The sequence below is a fragment of the Anser cygnoides genome, chromosome 9 (genome assembly GCF_040182565.1).
Source record: "Anser cygnoides isolate HZ-2024a breed goose chromosome 9, Taihu_goose_T2T_genome, whole genome shotgun sequence".
In the NCBI taxonomy this organism is placed as follows: domain Eukaryota; kingdom Metazoa; phylum Chordata; class Aves; order Anseriformes; family Anatidae; genus Anser; species Anser cygnoides.
This window is the reverse complement of record NC_089881.1, coordinates 12,353,534-12,372,455: the sequence shown is the minus strand read 5'-3', so window position 1 is coordinate 12,372,455 and position 18,922 is coordinate 12,353,534. Positions and strand designations below refer to the sequence as shown.

The following is an 18,922-nucleotide window of genomic DNA, read 5'->3' as shown; positions in this document are numbered from 1 at the left end:
GCATTGGAGGCTTCCCTCCCCACTTACAGACCAAGTTTCTCTACCAAAAACCAGCGTTAGAGAGAGCCCCGAGCCCAGGTCTCTCCAGTACCCACTGAGACACAACGACACAGGTTCCAGAGATGTACCAACAGGAGCAGAAGAGAGGTTACGAATTCTGTCGGTTGTTTAGCAGACGGACGAGGTTGCAGTGAGAGGCTTCTCTTCATAAACCTGCACAACAAAACACCTCGCAGCTCTGTCACGAGCATTAGTTTGGGACCTGCTACTCTGATAACTCCATTTCTGACAATAATTCATGACGATTCTCATGACTGCATTAAAAAAAAGTATATTTCAGGCGACTTTTATCAAATCATGGCAACGCACATGTAAATCTGGAATATTTCAAACTGACTCTATACTAAGCATCGGATCTGCACGTACAGACCTCGTGTCATAGGCTTAACATCTCTGAAGTAACTGTTTGCAACACACTAAAAACTTTAAATCAGCATCTCTTTTTCCTTCTCTTAGGCATATTATAAAAGGAAACTTTTAAGCTCTTGATTAGCAAGAAAATATACTGAATTATTTACAAGATTAGAATTAAACAGAGGGGCAAGACCGACAACAGCCAGGAATGAACAGTCCATGTCCTAAAACATGGATGAATATTTAGGCCACAGGTTTAAAGAAAAAAAAAAGTTAACAGCAGATAGACAACGTATATTACTTAATAAGAACTTAAATCAAATTGGCCCAATTGAAGATATAGATTAATCCCTGCAGATACTGTTTTGACTTGCACACGCAGTACGTCAAAGACAACAAGCAATTTTGGTAAATGTCCTCTAAAGTTTAGAAGAATCCTGTGTGATTGGCATGTTCATTTGTTTACTATTTAATAGCAAATCCAAAACCAGATGAGAGTGAGGTGCGATGAGGATCCTTAAACTCCTCTTCTCAAAAGGATGGCACGTCTTAACACTCTCCACCTGTCTGCTGTTGGAACACATCGATAGTGTCTTCATCTTCCATCTCCAGCTGTTAATTAACCAGAAAACACAGGATTTGAAATTCACAACCACACAGGTACAAAAGCACTCAGATCTCTACCCCGACCAGTACCAAGAATTGAGCGTTTAAGGTGCAACCTTAACACTATGTCGAACTCCTTCCAGCAGTCTCTCCAGGCAGCGTCGCCCCCGCAGGACTGCCCAACGTGTCTCAGACAGCTGCAGGCAGAGCCTGCTTCAGGAACCTCCGCCACCTCTAGCCGCCAATGCCAGAACAGGCTCTGGAGCCACACCTGTCTCTCAGGCCATGCTCAGACATTTACTGTCTTCTGCAAGAAATAACCTCAGCCAAGCGTTTCTTCTATTCCTCACCTCAGGCTTTCTCGATACAAGAAGCTCCCCAAATTCTCAGCGTTACCGGAGCTGACAGCAGCGTGGCATTTAGCTTCAGTCCTGGCTCTCCTCAGGCCAAAGCAGAAGCGGGACAGAGCTGCAAACTCCAGCACCTTCCTGGGTTGCTGCCCACAGCAGCACTCGGCGCCAGCTTGCTCAGCACCAGCGCTCAGACATCTTCTGCCCCAACACCCATCGGTGACAGAACTCAAAGGGACAGGAATCTCACTCTAGAAAAACTGTTCTGAATGAGCTGAACTTGAATTATTTGAGAATCATCCTGATTCCAAAACCCTTTGACCTGCATGCAGCCAACAAAGTATTTTACAGCAATTTGCAGTACAAGTGTTTTTCGTACCTGTGCAGGTGTGTCTGCTTCATTGATCGGTTGTCCGTCAAATCTGAATCTAATCTGCCTCATTGACAAACCCTGCAAGTTCAGAGTAGTTAGTGTGAGAAACCTCACTTCGGCTTTTGAATCCAAATAAAGCATTTAGTGATTTACTATCAGAAGAGATATTAACAAAGGTAAGGCTGAAATGAATAGGAAACAATGCATCTATTGTGCTGCATGAACTGAGGAAGCAGAACTGTCGGGCAGCCGCTGTCACAGTGAGGACTCGATACGGAGCCATAGGTGCTGGTCTGGCACCCGGTTCTGACCCAGCCTGCAATCCTGCTCTGCAAGGAACAAACACCGGAAGGCAACGGAGAACAAGAAAGTAACGTTTAACTTCAAGAAGGGCTTAAAGAATAAAGCAGAAAGCCAAGAAAAGAAGTATCATCCAGAGGTGATGTTAAATTTGAAAAGAGATCAACCAGCGAACAGTTCTAGATAGCCTTGTAGGACATGGCAGAGAGGAACGCCAATTGTTTTTCATGCAGGGAAGTAAGAGTATTTGCAGTTCACTCAAAAGAAAACACTTCCAAAAAACCTAGAAAGGCTACCTCTTGGTGCAATTGCTTGCCAGCACCAACTGCCCATACTTAAGACAAGTTTTTGACTCATGCCAGGCATTCGCTCCCAGTTCTAGTCCTTATCGAAAAGAGGAACCGTGAAGCATTTAAGGAAAAAAGAACTCACAGACCACCACGCAGATTTTTACTCGTATGCTTTGTTAGAAACATGCTAGGGTTCTTCACTCGAGACTTTTACAGTTAGTAAGTCTGGCTTTTAAAGCCTAAGCTGAGTTCACAACTGAATTCAGTTTCTAATCGCGTGATGCAGCCTTCATTCCCTGCCTCAGTGAGCTAGGGCTTTGCTTTGCCCTCTAAAACTCTTGAAAACCCCTCTGCTGTCCAACCTCCCAGTCCTTACCTACAGCCACACAAGCACAAAAGCTCTCCATGCATCTCTGAGGACCCCTTGCATTTAGGTCATTCCCAGCCTGAGAAGACATACGCTGCATCAGGCACAGGACAGGGTGCAATGTAAGCCTCGAGGAATCAAAGAAAGAACATCGCGTGTGACAGGAAAGGAGAGATGCCTGCAAACTGAAACTCACTCCGCTTCTGAAAGCCATTTGCACCCCTTCTCTCTGTTCCCTGCACCACCTGTGATGGTGCAGGAGCACACACGCTCAGAGCCTGCATAAAGCACTCTCCCAGTGAGCTACCGACAGCCCCGAGGGACAGACAGCCTCCTGCACAGCCTCCTGCACAGAGCAGCCTGCAGCCACCTGCAGAACATCCCAGTCAAAGCCACGCAGCAGGCAGCAAAAGGGACGTGTGAGAAGAGGAGGAGGAAAAAAAAGATCGCAAAAGAAGTGGTGGCATGGGACAACCTGTTTTCGTGCACTCTTCCAAACGGAAAGCACGCCCTGCATGATCCAAATCTTACATGTGATAAAAGCGAGGGTTGCCTGGCTACAAACTGAGGCTGAACTAGCATCTGAGCCAGGATGGGAACCGAAGCGGTGTTGGTAACGGTGTCACGGGGGATTTTTAGAGATGCAGGAGCACGGGGTGAGGAAGAGGCACTTCTCATTCACTAAGCACTCACAAGCCCAGCCTCAGCATCCCACCCCCTCGCCCTACACCCCGCCACGAGCCGGCCCGCTCCCCGGGCCGTGCTGCCGCTCGGAACCCCCCGGGGCGAAACCGTGCAGGGCCCGGGGCCCCCTCCCGGCGGGGGGCAGCGCGGGGACCCCCAGCTCGGCGGGGGGCGGGGGGGCCGCCGCCCGTACCTGCCTCTCGCAGTACGCCTTCATCAGCTTGCTGAGCGGCGTGTGCCTCTTGATCTTGAACTGCACCACGGAGCCGTCCTGCCCGGCCACCTTCAGGTTGATGTGGTCGTTCTCTGTTTTCACCCCTTCCTGCGGGGAGACGACGGCGTGAACGGACAGCGCGGGGACAGCGCGGGGCGCGGGGCCCGGGGCCGGTTCCCCCCCCCCCCCCCAACACCCCCCCCCTCCAGCCCCCCGGGGCCGTGCGGGGCGGGGCGGGGCGGAGCAGCAGCTCCCGCCGAGCGGGCCCGGCCCCCGGTGCCCGGCGGAGAGGCCTCAGCCGCGGGCCGGGCCGGGCCGCGCCTCACCTTGGGCTTCTCCTCCGACATGGCGGCGGGGACGGGGGGGGGGGGGGACGGGGACGGGAAGGGGGGGAGGGGGCGGGCACGCGCTGAGGGGAGCGGCCCGCGCTCGGCTCCCGCCGCCGCCGCCAACCGCCCGCGAGAGCGCGCGCGCGCGCCTGGCCCCGCCCCTCCCCCCCGCCGCGCCATTGGCCGCCCGGCCGCGTCACGTGGGAGGCGCCTCGCGCGCGCGCGCGCAGGGCCACGCGGGGGCGCGCACGGCGGAGGAAGGAAGGAAGGCGGCGGGGCTATGGCGGCTCTGGAAAGTGCGTCACCGGGGGGGCGTGGCCAGCGCCGCGGGGGGCGTGGCCTCGCCCCAAGCCCCGCCCCCCAGTCTCGGCCCCGCCCCGCCCCGCGCCCCCCGGGCGGGCTCGCAGGAGGCAGGCGGCGCGTGGCAGGTGAGCAGGGCGGGTTTAATGCGCTGCTGCGGCTCGCAGCCGCCCCCCCCGGCGCTGCCGGGAGAGGCCCAGAAAGGCACAGCTGGGGGGGGGGGGGGGGGGGGGGGGGGGGCACCGGCCCCGGCCCGCCTCAGCCCCAGCCCCCGGGGACGCGGCGGGGGCCGGGCAGGCGCACCGGGATGCTTCGCCCCCCTCCGCGGGCAGGCAGCGCGGGGCCGCCGCCGCAGCGCAGAGCGGAGCCGAGGGCGCGGTGTCAGCCAGCACCGGGACCGGCGCCGCGGCGCTCTCCTCCTGGCGGGCGGTATCCGAGTCCCCGCGGCGCTGGAGAGGCTAATTGTCAAATTTGGCGTAGGGGTTCTCTTCTTTGAACAGGCCTAGGAGAGAAGGGAGACCGGTGAGACCCCCCCCCAGCAGCAGCTCTCCCCCCAGCCACCGCCACCCAGAGCTCCCGGGGACAGCTCTTTGTCACTCGCACGCCCCCAGCCTGCTCCCCTGGGGCTGCCGGTCCCGGTGTCCTCCTGGCAGACGGGCTCCATCGCCCTCCCATCGCGGGACGCGGTTACTGGATCTAGAGCTTAGCGGAAAACACCAGCACGAGCCACCGTACCGTATTTCCTTCGGATTTCATCGTGCCGCGATTTCATCTCTGCTCTCCTGCGGACAGGAAAGGAGCCACGAGTCAGCAAGCAGCACAACAAAGCCGAGCAGGAGGAGCTGCAGCTCCTGCCTCCCTCCCAGGCTGGGGAGCTCCAGAATCACAGCTTCGCCCAGGGCCAGTGCCACAGGCTCGCAGCCTCCCCCCTGCAGACATGAGCAGGCCTCTGGGATTTTCGGGTGGATGCACGCCACCACCACGATGGTGCACCCCCAGGTCCCAGCAGGGGCCCTGCTCATGGTGCACACCCCACACCAAGCACGCTGCACGGCACAGCGCGGCACTCGGTGCAGCAGCGTGGTCTCACCTCTCCTCCTGGCGTACCCGCCTCCGCTCCCGCTCCCGGGCTGCTCGCTCGTCCTCCTTGTCCGGCCTGGCAGACAGAACAGCCCATCAGCAACAGCCCACGGCTGCACCTCAGCTGCTCTTCAGGAAAACTGGGAGCAGCCCCCTTACTCCCCCTCTGATACTTGCTTTTTGCTCTTTTTCTTGCAACAGCAGCAGCAGCAGACACCCAGCATGATAAGGATCATTCCTCCCACCACAGACATTGCAATAATCAGGGCTTCAAAGTTCACTGCAGGATGCAAGAAAAGACACTTAGCACACAAATACACAGCTGCCAGAAGTCGCGGTGTTTACAGCCACGCAGGAGCTCCAGTTACCAGACTTGAGGCATGCAGGAGTGCCTGGGGGAAAGCAAGACAGGCGTTACTTCTAGGTGCACTACCACATCCCAGACCCAAAGCGCTTTGGGCTTCCTTCTTGGTGTGGCTCAGGCAGCCAGCCCCACATCGCATGCCCACGTGGGGCATTTCACCAGGGATCTGGGAGAGCAGGTGGCAGCCAGCCAGCAGCTTGCAGAGCATCGCCTCTGTCCCCACATCCCGAGTTGTCCCTCACCGGTCACCCGGGAATGGGCAGGTCCACAGACTGATGTCCAGGTAGGGCTTTGAAAAAGCCAGTGTTTGAGATCTGACTCGACAGCATTGCCTTCCTGATGTGCAAGGTGAAGTTTTCATCTGGCCAGCTGCTCTGCAGCAAAACCAAAAGCCGAATATTGGAAATCAGCAGTGGCAGGCAAGACAAAGCTAACCAGACTGCTCATCCCAGAAGGGAGGTTTCTCCACCAGCACAGGTCTGCAGCAGCACCTCTGAAACACGTGGCTCTGTGGGGTGAGCCCAGCCTTCGTGTCACCCCTGCCCTGCTCACTCCTCTGCCTGATAACAAAGGCTGGAGTCGCACACCATAAATGCAGGCACATTTAAGAGCTAATCTCCTGCAGGACTAATCTTCTCTAAAGCTAGTTCTGCAAGCTAAGGAATGTGTTCTTCCACAATAAGGCCTTTTATTGAGGCTACTCGCATACAACTCGTATTTCAAGGTCTTACACAAGTCTCAAAAACTGATGTTCACAAAGAGGAGATTCTCTCTTCTTGAGGTGTGGGAGCAGTTTTCCCTCTGCAGGTGAAGAATCCAGCCTCCGGAACAATAGCTCACTGTGACCACAATTCAACTTCACGTGCATCACAGGGACAGGTGACAGAAACCAAGCCACATCTTGTTTCCCTAGTGCTTCTCCACCCAACACATGGCGCTTGTCCCAGCACAAGCACACAACCTTGGTCTGAACAAGTCTTTTTTCCAGAGAGCCACCAAGCAGGAAACACTGGCAATTAACCTCCAGCCAGAAAAGCCCCTGGAGATGACTCGGCTCCAGGTGGTTCATGTGGTGCTAGTTTTGGAAGAGAATACTTTCTCAGGTGGGTGAACTCGAGGAGAAGCCACCTCACTGTGCTTCCTGTAGTCCCCACGGACCTGAGAGCCTGCCGGGGCCAGCAGGCACAGCACCGAGGGACAGAAGCAGCGCAGGGAGCCACGTGCCGGGCTCAGGGCAGAGCAGCTGGTGCAGAGCTCAGACGCGGGTGTGCGCACTGTGCACTGCGGGGCCGCTGCCCACGGAGTGCCCTTGGTCCTCACCACGTCCTGAAGCCCGAGGACCACACCGGGAGCAGTGCAGGGGTTGCTCCTGCCGGAAAACGGGGCACTGCTCCCACTCACCTTCCTCACCCGATGCCCGAGGAGCCCCCAGTGACTTCGGTGGGTCACTGCCACACCAGCAGCAGCAGCCCTGCCTGGGCTGCTCAGCGCTGACTGCTGAGGCCCGGCGCTGCTCGAGCCCCAGGCACTCACCCCAGCAGACTCCCCAGCGCGCAGAGCGGAGCTCGCACAGGTCGGCCGGTGGCAGGATCCGCCGCACAGGGTACGGCACGCACCGCTTGCTGCTGACGCACCACAGGCACTGCAACACACAACAGCACGGTGTCACCGTTGGGCAGCAGCACTGCCAGGTAGCCAGGCTCCAGTTTGCTAGCCACCGCTGGCTCCTCAGTGCCGGGGCTGCCCAGCCCAGCAAACATCAGGTGTTCTGCGGGGCCAGCGCAGCTCGCAGCAGGTCCTTGCGCCAGGAGAGGCAGCTGCAGGGGGCATGGAGTTCCAGAGCAAGTTAAGATGCTGAGAACATTTCTCCTGGCTTGCAGGAAAGCAATAATCATTAAGTTCTGCACAGTTTTTTGGGGACAGCACAGCCTTTGAAACAAGGCACTTGATGCAGAACTGCTGGAACAGATGTCCGTGTGCCCTCACTTGCCCTCCCCAGCCAGCCCCAGCCACTCCGCTGCCCACAGCCCCCAGACTTCGCTGCAAGCTCTGCCCTGAGTCCAAGCCTGCTGATACCAAAGATGAGCAGCAGATGAGGTCCGCAGGACAGGCACGCAGCCCTTGTCCACCCAGTGCCACTGTCCCCACAGCCTGCTGGCCCATCCAACCCCACCACGTGCCCGGGACGGGGGCTACGTACGGCCACGTGAGGAAAGCCAAAGGGAAACCAACTGTTTACAGGAAAGCCTCAGTGGGAAGAGACTCTAGGAAGAGCCTGACTTCCTGCTCCACGCGAGGCAACTGACGGAGCTGGGTGCAAGCCGCTCCATCAGCGAGCACAGCCCAGCTGGAGAGCAGCCCAGCAGGCAGCAGGGTCCTCCTGCGCTCAGGAGACACACCTGCCCGCACGCAGCGTCCCACATTCCTAGGAGGAGCTCAGCAGTTCAGCTGATGACTCAAGAAGCAGACAAGGAAGCTAGCAGTTCCTAGTGGCCTCGCCCCAGAGCACCGAGGGGCATTTGTCTTCACTGCAACAGGCAGGGACGACGGAGTCCCTCCACCCCGAGGGGGAAGGGGCTCCTCCGAGCCACCCGAAACGTGTGCTGCGCTTGCACTTTTGGGAGAAATTGGGGTTTTACTTCTGCTACTTACGGTGACGTTCTTCAGGCACTCCTCACAGCTCCTGTTTGTGTACTGGTGGCAATCTGCAGGAAGGGAAAGGACACCTCAGGACCATGAGGAGCTTCTCAGCGCACCCCAGAGCCTGCTCCCATCCCTGGCTCTGCAGGGAGCTAAGCCCCATGGCACCGGCCACAGCGCATTTTAACGCTCCTGTCAGAGCTGCCAGCCACCAGACTCAAAAGGACGTGACATCCTCAGTGTCTGACACCCTCAGTGTCCCCACTTACGACACCACACACCTGTCCGAGCCCCCGCAGAGCAGCAGCTTGAAAGCACAGACACAGGGGAGAGGCATGAGGCCGCTGGGGTGCAGGTCACGGACCCGAGCCCCCTCGCACGGCCACCCAGCAGGCAGGGACAGCATGTGGGAGCATCCCGCCCGCTGCCAGCCAAGGCACAGCACCCCCAGCACCCCCCCGACCCGGGGCCGCTGCAGGTCCCCGTGCTGAGCCCCCGGGGAGCTCTGGCTCCACGCAGGCGAGCGGCAGAGCAGGGCTGTGTTTTCCCTTCCCAGCTGGAAGGAAGCCCCAGCTGTGACCCGCCGCCCGTCACATGCTCCGCACGGAGCCCTCCAAACAACCGGGCAATTTATTAACGCGCCTCCTCAGATAAGGAGGCTTGCGCGCCACGGAGAGGCCGAGATTGCAGGCCCTGCGCCGGACCCGAGACGGGCTGGGGCAGCACATCGCACCCGTTCCTCCAGCCGTGGCTGGGCCACCTCCGACTTGTTGTTTGCGGAGAGTTTCCGAACAGCCCTCTCGCACCGCGGGACGCGGTCGGGAAGCGAGAGGAGTGCCTTCGCTTCCATTGCATCTCCATTAACGCCACCCTCCCAGGACCCCCCAGCGCTGCTACCCCTGAACCCCGCTCTTACAGCCCCGGGGGGGGCAGCCCAGGATCCAAACCCCCGGACTTGGCCGTGCCCTTCGCCACCACCGCGGCTGCAGCCCCCAAGGGACGGGGACGGTCCCGCGGGACCCCCGCAGCTCCCCCGCACGGGCTGCGGCTCCCACCGCTGCGGGAGCACGGGGGGGGGGGGGGGCCGGGCCGGGCGAGGCCGGCACCGGGACGGACACGCGTGGGACCCCCCCCACGGCCCCGCGGGACCCCGCTCACCTCCCGCCGCCTCCTCCTCGCCCCGCGCGGCCGCGGGGAGCAGCGCCAGGGCCAGGGCGGCGCAGAACCGGAGCGCCCGGAGCGGGGCCATGGCGGCACCGGCAGCGGGACGGGGGCCGGGGGAAGAGGAAGAGAAGGAGGAGGAGGAGGAAAGGGCCTGGGACCGCCGCCTTTGTAGGGCCGGCAGCGGGGCGGGGGCAGGCCGGGGGCGGCCCCTCGCTGCCCGGCCCCAGGGAGCGGCGGCGGCGGCCGGGGCGCGTCCCCCCGGGTGGGTTCCCTCGGCGGTGCTGGCCGGGCATTTGGGGCGGCAGCGGCTTCCTCAGGTGCCTTTATTGATTGCCCAGAGGACAACAGAGGGAAAACAAAACAAAAACCAAAAAAAAAAAACCCACACCCAAGGCTGTAGCTTGAACGCCCGGCATCGCTGCCTGCACCGTGGCGCTCGTCGTCTGCCCTCTCCGAAGGCTCCGCGCTCCCTTGGGAGCTGGACGGGCTGCAAGATGGTGACAGTCCCCCCGCAGGCTCGGACAGCAAAGGCACGACAGTGTTGGGTCAGCCAAAGCACTCGGGAGGTGGGTAGGCAGGAGATTTTGGCAGCTCCCCTGGAGAAACGGGCGGCCCCGCGCACGCAGCAGGGAGTCGGGACCTGGGTGCCCCACCGAGAGCTGGTGCTCGGGGCAGGACAGCAGCAGGCAGGGTCACCCGAGCAGCCCCAGGGGCCTCGGCCGGGACCAGAGGTGCTGCAGGCATCGCGGGCATGGTGCTGGGGACGTGCCCTGATGCGCTTCCCAGCTTTTTCCCTTCCAGAGCAATGCCGCGCAGCCCGAGCCAGCTCTGGGTTCGAGCTGGCTTTAGGGTTTGCCAAGCTCCTCGCTTGGCTGGCCTCTTCTCCTCGCCCACCAGATGACGTGGTGGCCGTCCAGCGTCCCGCAGCACCGGCAGGGACTCGGTGGGGACACGCGGGGAGCGTGGGCGCGGGAGCCCCATGCCCGTGCAGCAGCAGTAGGCAGGGGGCCGGGGGGCACGGAGAAGCCACCGCGAGGGGCCAGGCCGTGCGTGAGCCTTATTTGTCTGCGAAGGGTATTTTCAACCCGCTCGAGATGGCCTCAAGTGGTTTCCAAGGCAACAGTGCTAAAGTCATCACTGCCATGGAAACCCTCTCTTTGGCATAATATAAATATTTTCCTTGAAGAGGGAGGCTGCGTGAGTGGGCGATGTGCTATTTTCTAGCACTCGCTGGCTGCAACAGGACAATCTCCAGGAGATGGGGGGGCCAGGGAGGATAAAATTAGCTCGGCATGCCAGCCACGGATGGAAGAGGGAGATTGGCAGGGTTTCGCTGCGAAACCCGGAGGTTTTTTATGTCAGCGGGGACTCACCCCAAAAAGATTCCCTCTGTAGGGAGAAAAAGAAAAAATAAAAATGTCTGTAGGTTGGAAACAGCTGCTTTTTCTTGTCTTTCTTCAAAGTTTGTATGTTTGTTTGTTTTTCTTCAAAGTTTTTTGAAGACCATCCCAAAGGGTGAAAGAGCCCCGGTCAGGCTCGGAAAGCGGGGTGTGGGGGTGTGGGGGTGGCTCTGGGGCTGCCCTTGTGCCCTGGGGGCCAGCAGGGCCAGCTCCCACGCCTGCAAAAAGTCCAAAAAGACAAAAACCAAAAAAACAGCAAACCACTAAGGCATTGCAGCTGCTCGCTGGGAGCAACAATACGAGATAAAACCCCAAGGATCCACAGGCTAAATATAGCCCGAGCCCCATAAATTAAACAAAAGCTTTTCTCCGGGCTCTCAGAAAGCCCATTCCAGCAGCAGTTTTATCTATGTAAGGTATAACTCCGCTGGTATTTGCTATTCCCAGCCGTGCCTCCCCTGTGTCCCCGACCTCCCCAGGGCGGTTGTTTGGGAGCGTTAATTTTGCAGATCCAGACTTTCCCTCCTGGCAGCTCCCGTTCTGTCGAGGCTTTCACACCTCGGGCTGCTCTCCCGCCTCTCTTGAAGGATTTACAACCACGCTTTCCACTGTTTGGACACCGGAGCTAAAAGTTTTCCTTCTTTCAGACAACTTGCGTTTTTGCGATGATGCCCAGTCTCAGATGCCCCGCGTTCTGTAGGGCCGACTGTCTCGGGCTTCAGTTTAAATTAAACTTCTAGCATCTGTGATAGGAACAGTGAGGCCTTACAAATAAAATACTGCCCGTGTCGCGGAAGTGTTAGACAGCCTCTGTGGGTCCTCCACAAGCCAACGTGGGGAGCTTGTCTCACCTCCTTTTGGAGTTTATTGACTACACCTTGGGTTTTGACACCACTTCCTCTTTGCTGGGAGTTCCCCCTGCCATTTAAGGCAGCTTTAGCACCCTCCTGCCCCCGGCACGAGTGGCCGGCACCACCCTGTGCACGTCTCCCACGATGAGTTCCCTCGGCTTTATCCCGAGCGCGTCCTGACAGCGTCCTCCCCGCGTGCCGTCCTCAGCACGAGGCGTGCAGCTGACAGATGCTTTCCTCTCCCGGATATTTATGCTTTGTTTCTTTTTCTAGGGGCTTTTGCAGAATTATTTCACTTCCTGAGCGTGGAGCAGTGCTGAGGGCTGGGTTTGCTGCTGCTGCTCTGTGCAAGGCACCACACCGGCCTCTGCGTCCCCACGCATTTTGTGGCATCCATCCCGGGGCCGGGATTTGGTTTTAGCTCCTGGGTCTCAGGCTGAGGGCAGCAGCCCGCAGCTCAGAAACGTGTGACCAGGACTGGCAGCCCAGAAAATCCCAAATTGCCCTTTCTGCGTGGAAGCTCCATCTCCCAGCAGGGCTTTTCCCAGCCTCCGTGCCCTCATTTCTAACCCCAGCTCTCAGCAACCCCGGGCCACGGCAAGCTATGCCGAAACCTGGCAGAAAAGCTTCACCTTTTCAAGCCCCCAAGTGCCAATTCCCCATCCTGGTGTCCCTGAGCACCAGCAGCTCGGCAGGGTCAGGCCCCTGTTTGCAAACACGCTGCTACCTGCAGGCAGCCCCCGCTGCTCGGGCTATTTTAAGTGAACTCGAGAGAAGAAAGTCAGCTCCGAGACTGCCATGGCTATATTTAGTTGGGACTTTTCCGTCCAGGATTCAGACTCTATTTGGAAACCTTTTACCTTGGAGCCCGGCCAAGCATCTCGTTTTTATACAGTAATCCCTCAACATATGGCAAATGTTTCTTGTCTCCCGGTGGCTGCTCCACGGCCCCGGCGGCCCAACGGCAGAGATTTCTAAGCCGAACCCGAGACGAGTTGGCTGGCTGTGGTTGTGGCTTGACATCCTCAACCCAGAAGGTTTTTTAAATAGAAATGTTTTCTTTATGCAGCTTTAAAAACCCTCTGCCAGTATTGGAGCTGCCCCGGTCCTGGCCGCCAGTGACCCCGCAGGAGGTGCCCCCCGAAGCTGCTCGGCCACAAAGAAAAAGAAAGCCAAGATGTTTCCAGAGCTCCTCAGGGATGCTGGGCTCTTCCCAAGACATTGCAATGTCCACAGGCTTCTCCCTGGGACATTTTGGGTGAATCAAGGCTGAATGCAGCCCTGCGAGGCTTAGTGCAAGCCTTCCATTCCCACCTGTTTGCGGGGAACTCCCTCTGCAGCTTTGCAGCGCTGCTCCCCTGGTGCTAAAAGCAGCCCTCGAAGCCAACCCGTGGGGATGCAGTCCCGAATACCCCCAAAAATCCTCAACCCAAGTTAGGCTTTAAAATCCGCCAGGGGGAATGCTGAGGGTGGGCAGGAGCCACCGAAGCAAGAGGGGTGTTTGTCCCTGAGGGCTTCAGCCTCCCGAATGGGAAATGCGGCAAAGGCTCCGAGTCGGTGCATAACTTTGTGTGTGCGTCAGCGCGTGTGACAGCATCCCTCTTGGAAACGCTGTCAAGTACACAGCTGTTTAGGACCGCCGAAAGTAAAAACAAAGGTTCCCAAGTGGTACGTGCATTTCACTTCTGTGCAGCAGTCATGAAACAGGGAGGAGAGAGCCAACCCGAAAAAAGGGGATCAAACGGCGATTTACACAGCCCTTCCAAATATTTTAGCATCGTGACACAAATGGTGATGTATAACAAAAATATCTGCTTCAAAGCCTTCAGATTAAATCCCACATCCTTATTTTGATTCAGGGACTTCACGAAGTACATACTTCAGGCGATTCTGCTCGGCGCTTGCACTGGAGGGCATCCCAGCCCCTGGCAGCAGTGTGCCTGTGCAGGGCAGCCCACGGGTGGAAAGGGGCAGTGCTGTGGGGAGAGGCTTGCAAAGAGACTTGAAAACAACTCAGCTGGGGCCAATTCCTGCGGGTGTCCCCAGGCAGCGCCGCGGGAGCAGCCCCACACCCATGGGTGCACACGGGGCCGTGCCTGGGAGGCGCCCAGGTCCCAGCCCTGCACCCCTGCAGCTTGTTCCTCTGGTCACTCAGTGCCGCGGGGTTTCTCATGGGGCTGATTTAATCCTGCTTGCTTCAGAGAGGCCCAAGCACCTGCGGGATCATCCTGGCAAAGCTCGGCGTGCACCAGGCAGCTGGCCCTTTCCTCCTCCCCGCTTTTCAGAGGCAGCGGGTCCACGGGGCCTCCCGATCCCAGTGGCCACGGCAGCAGAAAGAGACAGCGGAGCCCGGAGGACAGAGTTGAAGCTTCTGCAATGCCCAAACGTCTGCTGGAACTTATCCAGGCTTTACGGATTAGTTTAAACACCCATTAGTATGTTCCCTAAAGCGCCGTGATTCATCCACAGTGATTCGATTCAGCTACAGCCTTTCATCTCCCTTGAATGTGGCATTTGCCTAAATCACGTGGGCTTTTTGTGCTGCTATGTTACACCTACGGGTCCAGCTGTTCCCTCCTGGCCACCTCCTAAATAGTGCCGTCCTGCCTGAAGAGCACCGGGTGCCTGCACAGCACCTGCTCCCTTTGGACAAGGTGCAATTCCGCCACACCGTGCCCGTTCCCCGCAGCCTGCCAGCAACCCCCTCTCCTGGGGGCTGTGGTTTTCCCGTCCCGATTATCGCCTCGTGCAGCACCAGCCACCTTCGTCGCTCGTGGCGAGGAAGGGCAGGATCCGTGCGCTCACCTCCAGAAGGACGGGGTGTCCGCGGGAGCAGCCACACCGAAAGCAGGGGGTCGCGGTCGGTGGGCTGTTCCCGAGCTGTATGGCCCCCTCGTGTCCCAGAGGGGGGGGATTGTTTCACCTCAGTGCTTTGCAGCGAGGGTTTTTTTTTTCTTTTTTGCTGTAGTTCTGGATTTTCTCTGCCTCAGCTATCCCAGCCTGGGAAGTTGCCGCTCGTGGTGCCAAACGCCGCCCCGTTGGGTTTATTAGTGCTGAGTGTAAAACCTTGGCAAAGGCGTTCACCATCAGGTCTGCAGAAACCCTGCCGGATCTGGTGCCTTCCAGGCAGATGGGCCTTATTAAGAGCTGTCACGCCGCTAACAGCACCTGACAGCTCTCGGTCCTGCTTCCCAGGGCTCACTGGTGTGCAAGGCAGCGACCTGAGCAAGAGCAGAGAGACAGAAGGGTTTGGCTGCCCAGCCCGAGGGAGATGCCTCCCTCCTCTCTTCAGGCAGGCTGGGATTTCTCCTCCAGCCCACGGGCTGTGTCCATACGGGCACCCCATCACCATTCCTCTGCAGAGCCTTAAACGAGAGTTGGGGCGTGCCAGGGGCTCTGCCTGGCACCGTCACTGCTCAGCCAGGTGTCTTTTTGGAGCTTCCCCCACCCTCATCCCATTTGCTCTGGCCTCTTTGCCACCTTCTTCAGCCCTCCTTCTCCCCCTCCTGCCTCCCGTTTCCTGCCAAAGCCCTCCTGCAGGCACCCAAGGTCGTTGGATGAACCATCTCTGACAGCACCGCCCGCCTGAGGTTGCACGTGAGACGTTGACAGCCTCCAAGTCTCCAAACAGTCTCCAGGACCACTTTTCTGTGTATTTTAGTGAGCGTGTGATTTTTCCACTATATTGTTTACTCGGGTTAAGATAACTGCCGGGAACACTGACATGGCAGCCTGCAGCACAAACTTCTGAACGTTTCGGTAGCATAATATCACACCAAGATAGGCACGGCACCTTGCGTGAGGCTGTGCTGCAGCATCCCTCTCATCTTTGGTCAGCCAGGAATTCATTCTGGGGAGCCCTGCACCTGGGGTACGGCTGGAAATAGGTGGTGTTACCCCGTGCTGCCCTGCCCGGGCATTTTGGCTGCACGTACATCCATGCCTGCGGATCTCTGCTGCCAGCTGATGGTAACTCAGTGGTGCCCTGCTCCAAGCCACCACACTTTCATTGTTGTCACCACCTCCTGCAGATACCTCAAGGGTGCGGGATGGGAAGGCAGGGCTCTGCTGACATCCCACCGACACGCACAGGTGCTCGTGTTCCTCACCCTGGTGGCCCCGTGCCAGCGCCTGGAGGGGCTCCGTGGCTCCCAGGCTCTGCACATCCCCGCTGGCCCAGCGTGGGTTCCTCCTCCGCCCCAGCACATCGCACCTCCGGGGAGAGGGAGGCTTCGCGCAGCCCCTGACTCACTCGCACCATCTTTCCCCGACAGCTGGCACCGGTTCTTGGCTCCGTGCAAGGAGCCGGGGCTGGGAGAAGCGGTGCAGCCTGCCTTGGAAAGCTGGCACTGGCACCGCTCAGCCTCTTCCCTGTGACTGCACCGTTGCAGCTCTCACTTGCTGTACGCCAGAGCTCTAGCATTGGATGTGCCAGCCCCCCAGACTGCAAAATCAGAAATATTTCACCCTCTGGAATCTGATCCTGCCTAAAAATGACGTCCTTTGGGCAGGCACGGGAGCAGGGGGCCTTGCAGGAGGACTACGAGCACTCGGAGATGGGGTCGGTGCGGCACCGAATGCCTGCTGACGGGTGCCGCAGAGGGCGCGTGTCACCAGTGGTTCTTGCAGTGGGAGTGCAGCTCCCAGTGCTGCAGGGGACACATGGCGTGACCCAGCCACTGCCCAATGCCAAACCTGTCACGAACCACTGGCCAAAGGCGTGTGTATGGAGCCCAGCGTGCCAGGACAAAGAACTTAGACGAGGAACTGAGAGCGGTGGGAATGGCTGGGGAAGAGGTGCAAGCAGTGAGGCAGGGTCGGGGATGGGGACGGGGACAGGGACGGGGACGGGGATGGGGACGGGGATGGGGATGGGGATGGGGATGGGTGAGCAGTGCAGGAGCCTCCACCAGCTCCTAACCAGGCACTGTGGGCATCACCAAGCAGCCAGGCTGGGAGAAGACCACTCGGTTTGCACAGAAGTTCTTTGGGAAAACACGGTTAATTAAAATGGACAGGTTTTAATGGGCTCAGCTGCCTGGGAGCAGAAGAGGAGAGCTGCTGGGGGGGGACGACCCCAGGGTGCTGGGCTGTTTGGAGGCCTTGCTGTCCCAGTGAGCAGGATCCCTCCTCCTGCTCACCCACGGCTCCATTCAGCCATGGGCCCTTACCTCCGCGGTGGCAGGGAAGGGGACATTTGGGCAGTGCTGGCATCTCCCAGTTCTGCGGCCGAGGGGCATCCCTCTGCCTGGCATTTTCTAATTTTGAGCCAAATCTGTCACTCTTCAAGCCTCCCAGCAGGTCTTGCTGCGAGTTAATATAATGCTGGCGACCGCCTGTGGGCAGGAGTGAGAGAGTGTCCTCCTCGCCGGCCCGGCCACTGCCAGAGCGCAGAGCAAAAGCTGCAAGGAAAACCCAGCCTGGAAGTTTCCCGAGCGTTTTGTTTCCCTCTGAAAATTTCCCCTTTCTCCTTAATACCTTGGAGGAGGGTGGGAGGGCAGGCAGACGGCTTCCCAAGCAGCCCACCCGCCTGCAGACCACGAGCTGGGGCCGCGGGGACGGGGATGCCACAATAAGGCTTTCCTTGCTTCCGTGCCAGGGAGCCAGACTGATGGGACTGCTCGTTATCCACCCTAATTGTTTTATCCTGATTACTTGCTGATAACTTGGTGTGCCAGTGCAACAGCAGGTGAGGAGGGCAGGGTGTTTCCATCCTTTGTAGGAGCAGCCCTTGGACTCTCGGGTGATGGCATGCAGTGCCCTGGACCGTAGCAGGAGGCGGATGGGACACGTCCCCTGGTGGGACATTGCCCCTTTTCCGCCTGGCAGCGCGGCGTGTCAACGGGAGGGACAGCTACACCCAGCTGATGTCCTCTCCTGAGCCCTGCCGTGCTGCAGAGCGTGTCAACTGAACTCGACGTGGCCGATGCAGCCCAGCCCCAGGTGACAGGCAGCCAAGGGGGTGGTGGTGGGGACCTTCAGGGTGCTGGGGACATCGCAGAGCAGAGGCGGTAGGGACAGCCAGCAGGGCCCTTTCCATCTCTCTGCACACACAGAAATAAATACGTGGCTCCGTTCCTGAGGGATCAGTCCCTGCACTGGCTGCTGCACGGCTTTCCAGCATCCCCTCCTGTATTTATGTTCTCTGGATGCAAAGCTCTGGGAGCTGCCAGCAAACGCTGACATTTTCCCAGTGCTTCTTAGGGTGAAAAATGCTCAGCACAAAGCCCTGGCATGCACCGAGCTTCCCAGAGAGGCTGACCCCTGTCTCGCAGCCAGGCTGCCTGCTTCGGGAGCGCCGCTCCTCCCTGCGTGCCACCAGCCCCGCTGCAGGCTCTCAAAATTGTTGAGCATCGTAACAAGGAACCGTAAGTGACTCAGTAGGTTTAAGGACAATTTTTGCCAGGCAAAATGTGATGGCTTTTTTGGCCGGAGCTAGAAAACAGGGCTGCAGCTCCAAGCATCCCAGCTTCCAGCACACCATTGGCGTTAACCGGGAGAGCGAGGCTCTGCAGGACCCAACCCTGGGGTGCCTGAACTGGGGTGCGCCCAGCGTGCGGGGCCCCTCCTGACCCCGGGTGCAGGGTGCTGCAGCCCACATTGCCGGTGTCCTGTTGGCAAGGGCCCTGAGCCTGGGTGTCCTTCCCCAAAGGGAATCGGGGGGGAAGGAGGAGGATGAAGCCACTGCCCCCAGTCCTGGAGCGGAGGTGGGGACATGCCGGGACACAGCACGGGGAAACTGCAGGAGAGAGATGGTCACCAGGGCTCATCCTGATCATTTTTCATCCTTCTACCCCTTTAATTTCCTAATTAATCCTTGGAAGGAATAGCTACTTGGACGCGGGGAAAGAACGAAACTCCTCCATCTGCATGTGCTTAGCGTTTCACCAGGAGCCTGGGCAAGGCGTCAGCAGATGCAGTGCGGCGCAGGGAAGGGCGGCATCGCCTGGGGGACCTGCACAGCCCGCACACGTCCCCTGGGGCCAGCGCTGGGCCCGCTGGATCGGGCCTGAGCCGGGCAAGGCTTCGTCTGGTGCAGCATTTCGGTCGGTCCTTCGGGGGATAAGGGCTCTGTGTCCACCAGCCGAGCCTTCGCCCAAGGATTTCACCCGCTCGGGCAGGTCTGCAAGCCAGCGGGGACGTGACGGGGTGCAGAGCCCAGCCGGAGCTGTCACCCTGCTCCTCTCCGCCTGTCT

The 18,922-nt window shown here is 58.9% G+C and overlaps 2 protein-coding genes across 2 annotated transcripts; both read right to left on the bottom strand.

Moving 5' to 3' along the window:
- Positions 1-315: 315 nt before the first annotated feature.
- On the bottom strand, positions 316-4,084 carry LOC136791486 (small ubiquitin-related modifier 3). The gene is made up of 4 exons (XM_067002817.1): positions 3,925-4,084; positions 3,578-3,706; positions 1,750-1,821; positions 316-1,026 (listed from the first exon to the last, which is right to left on the bottom strand). The coding sequence occupies exons 1-4, from the start codon at positions 3,943-3,945 to the stop codon at positions 964-966; spliced, it is 285 nt and encodes a 94-aa protein (XP_066858918.1). The 5' UTR covers positions 3,946-4,084; the 3' UTR covers positions 316-963.
- A 267-nt stretch (positions 4,085-4,351) lies between these two features.
- Positions 4,352-9,651, bottom strand: PTTG1IP (PTTG1 interacting protein). Its single transcript, XM_048077370.2, has 7 exons — positions 9,470-9,651; positions 8,324-8,376; positions 7,205-7,313; positions 5,485-5,587; positions 5,318-5,383; positions 4,963-5,009; positions 4,352-4,729 (listed from the first exon to the last, which is right to left on the bottom strand). The coding sequence occupies exons 1-7, from the start codon at positions 9,558-9,560 to the stop codon at positions 4,686-4,688; spliced, it is 513 nt and encodes a 170-aa protein (XP_047933327.1). The 5' UTR covers positions 9,561-9,651; the 3' UTR covers positions 4,352-4,685.
- Positions 9,652-18,922: the final 9,271 nt, after the last annotated feature.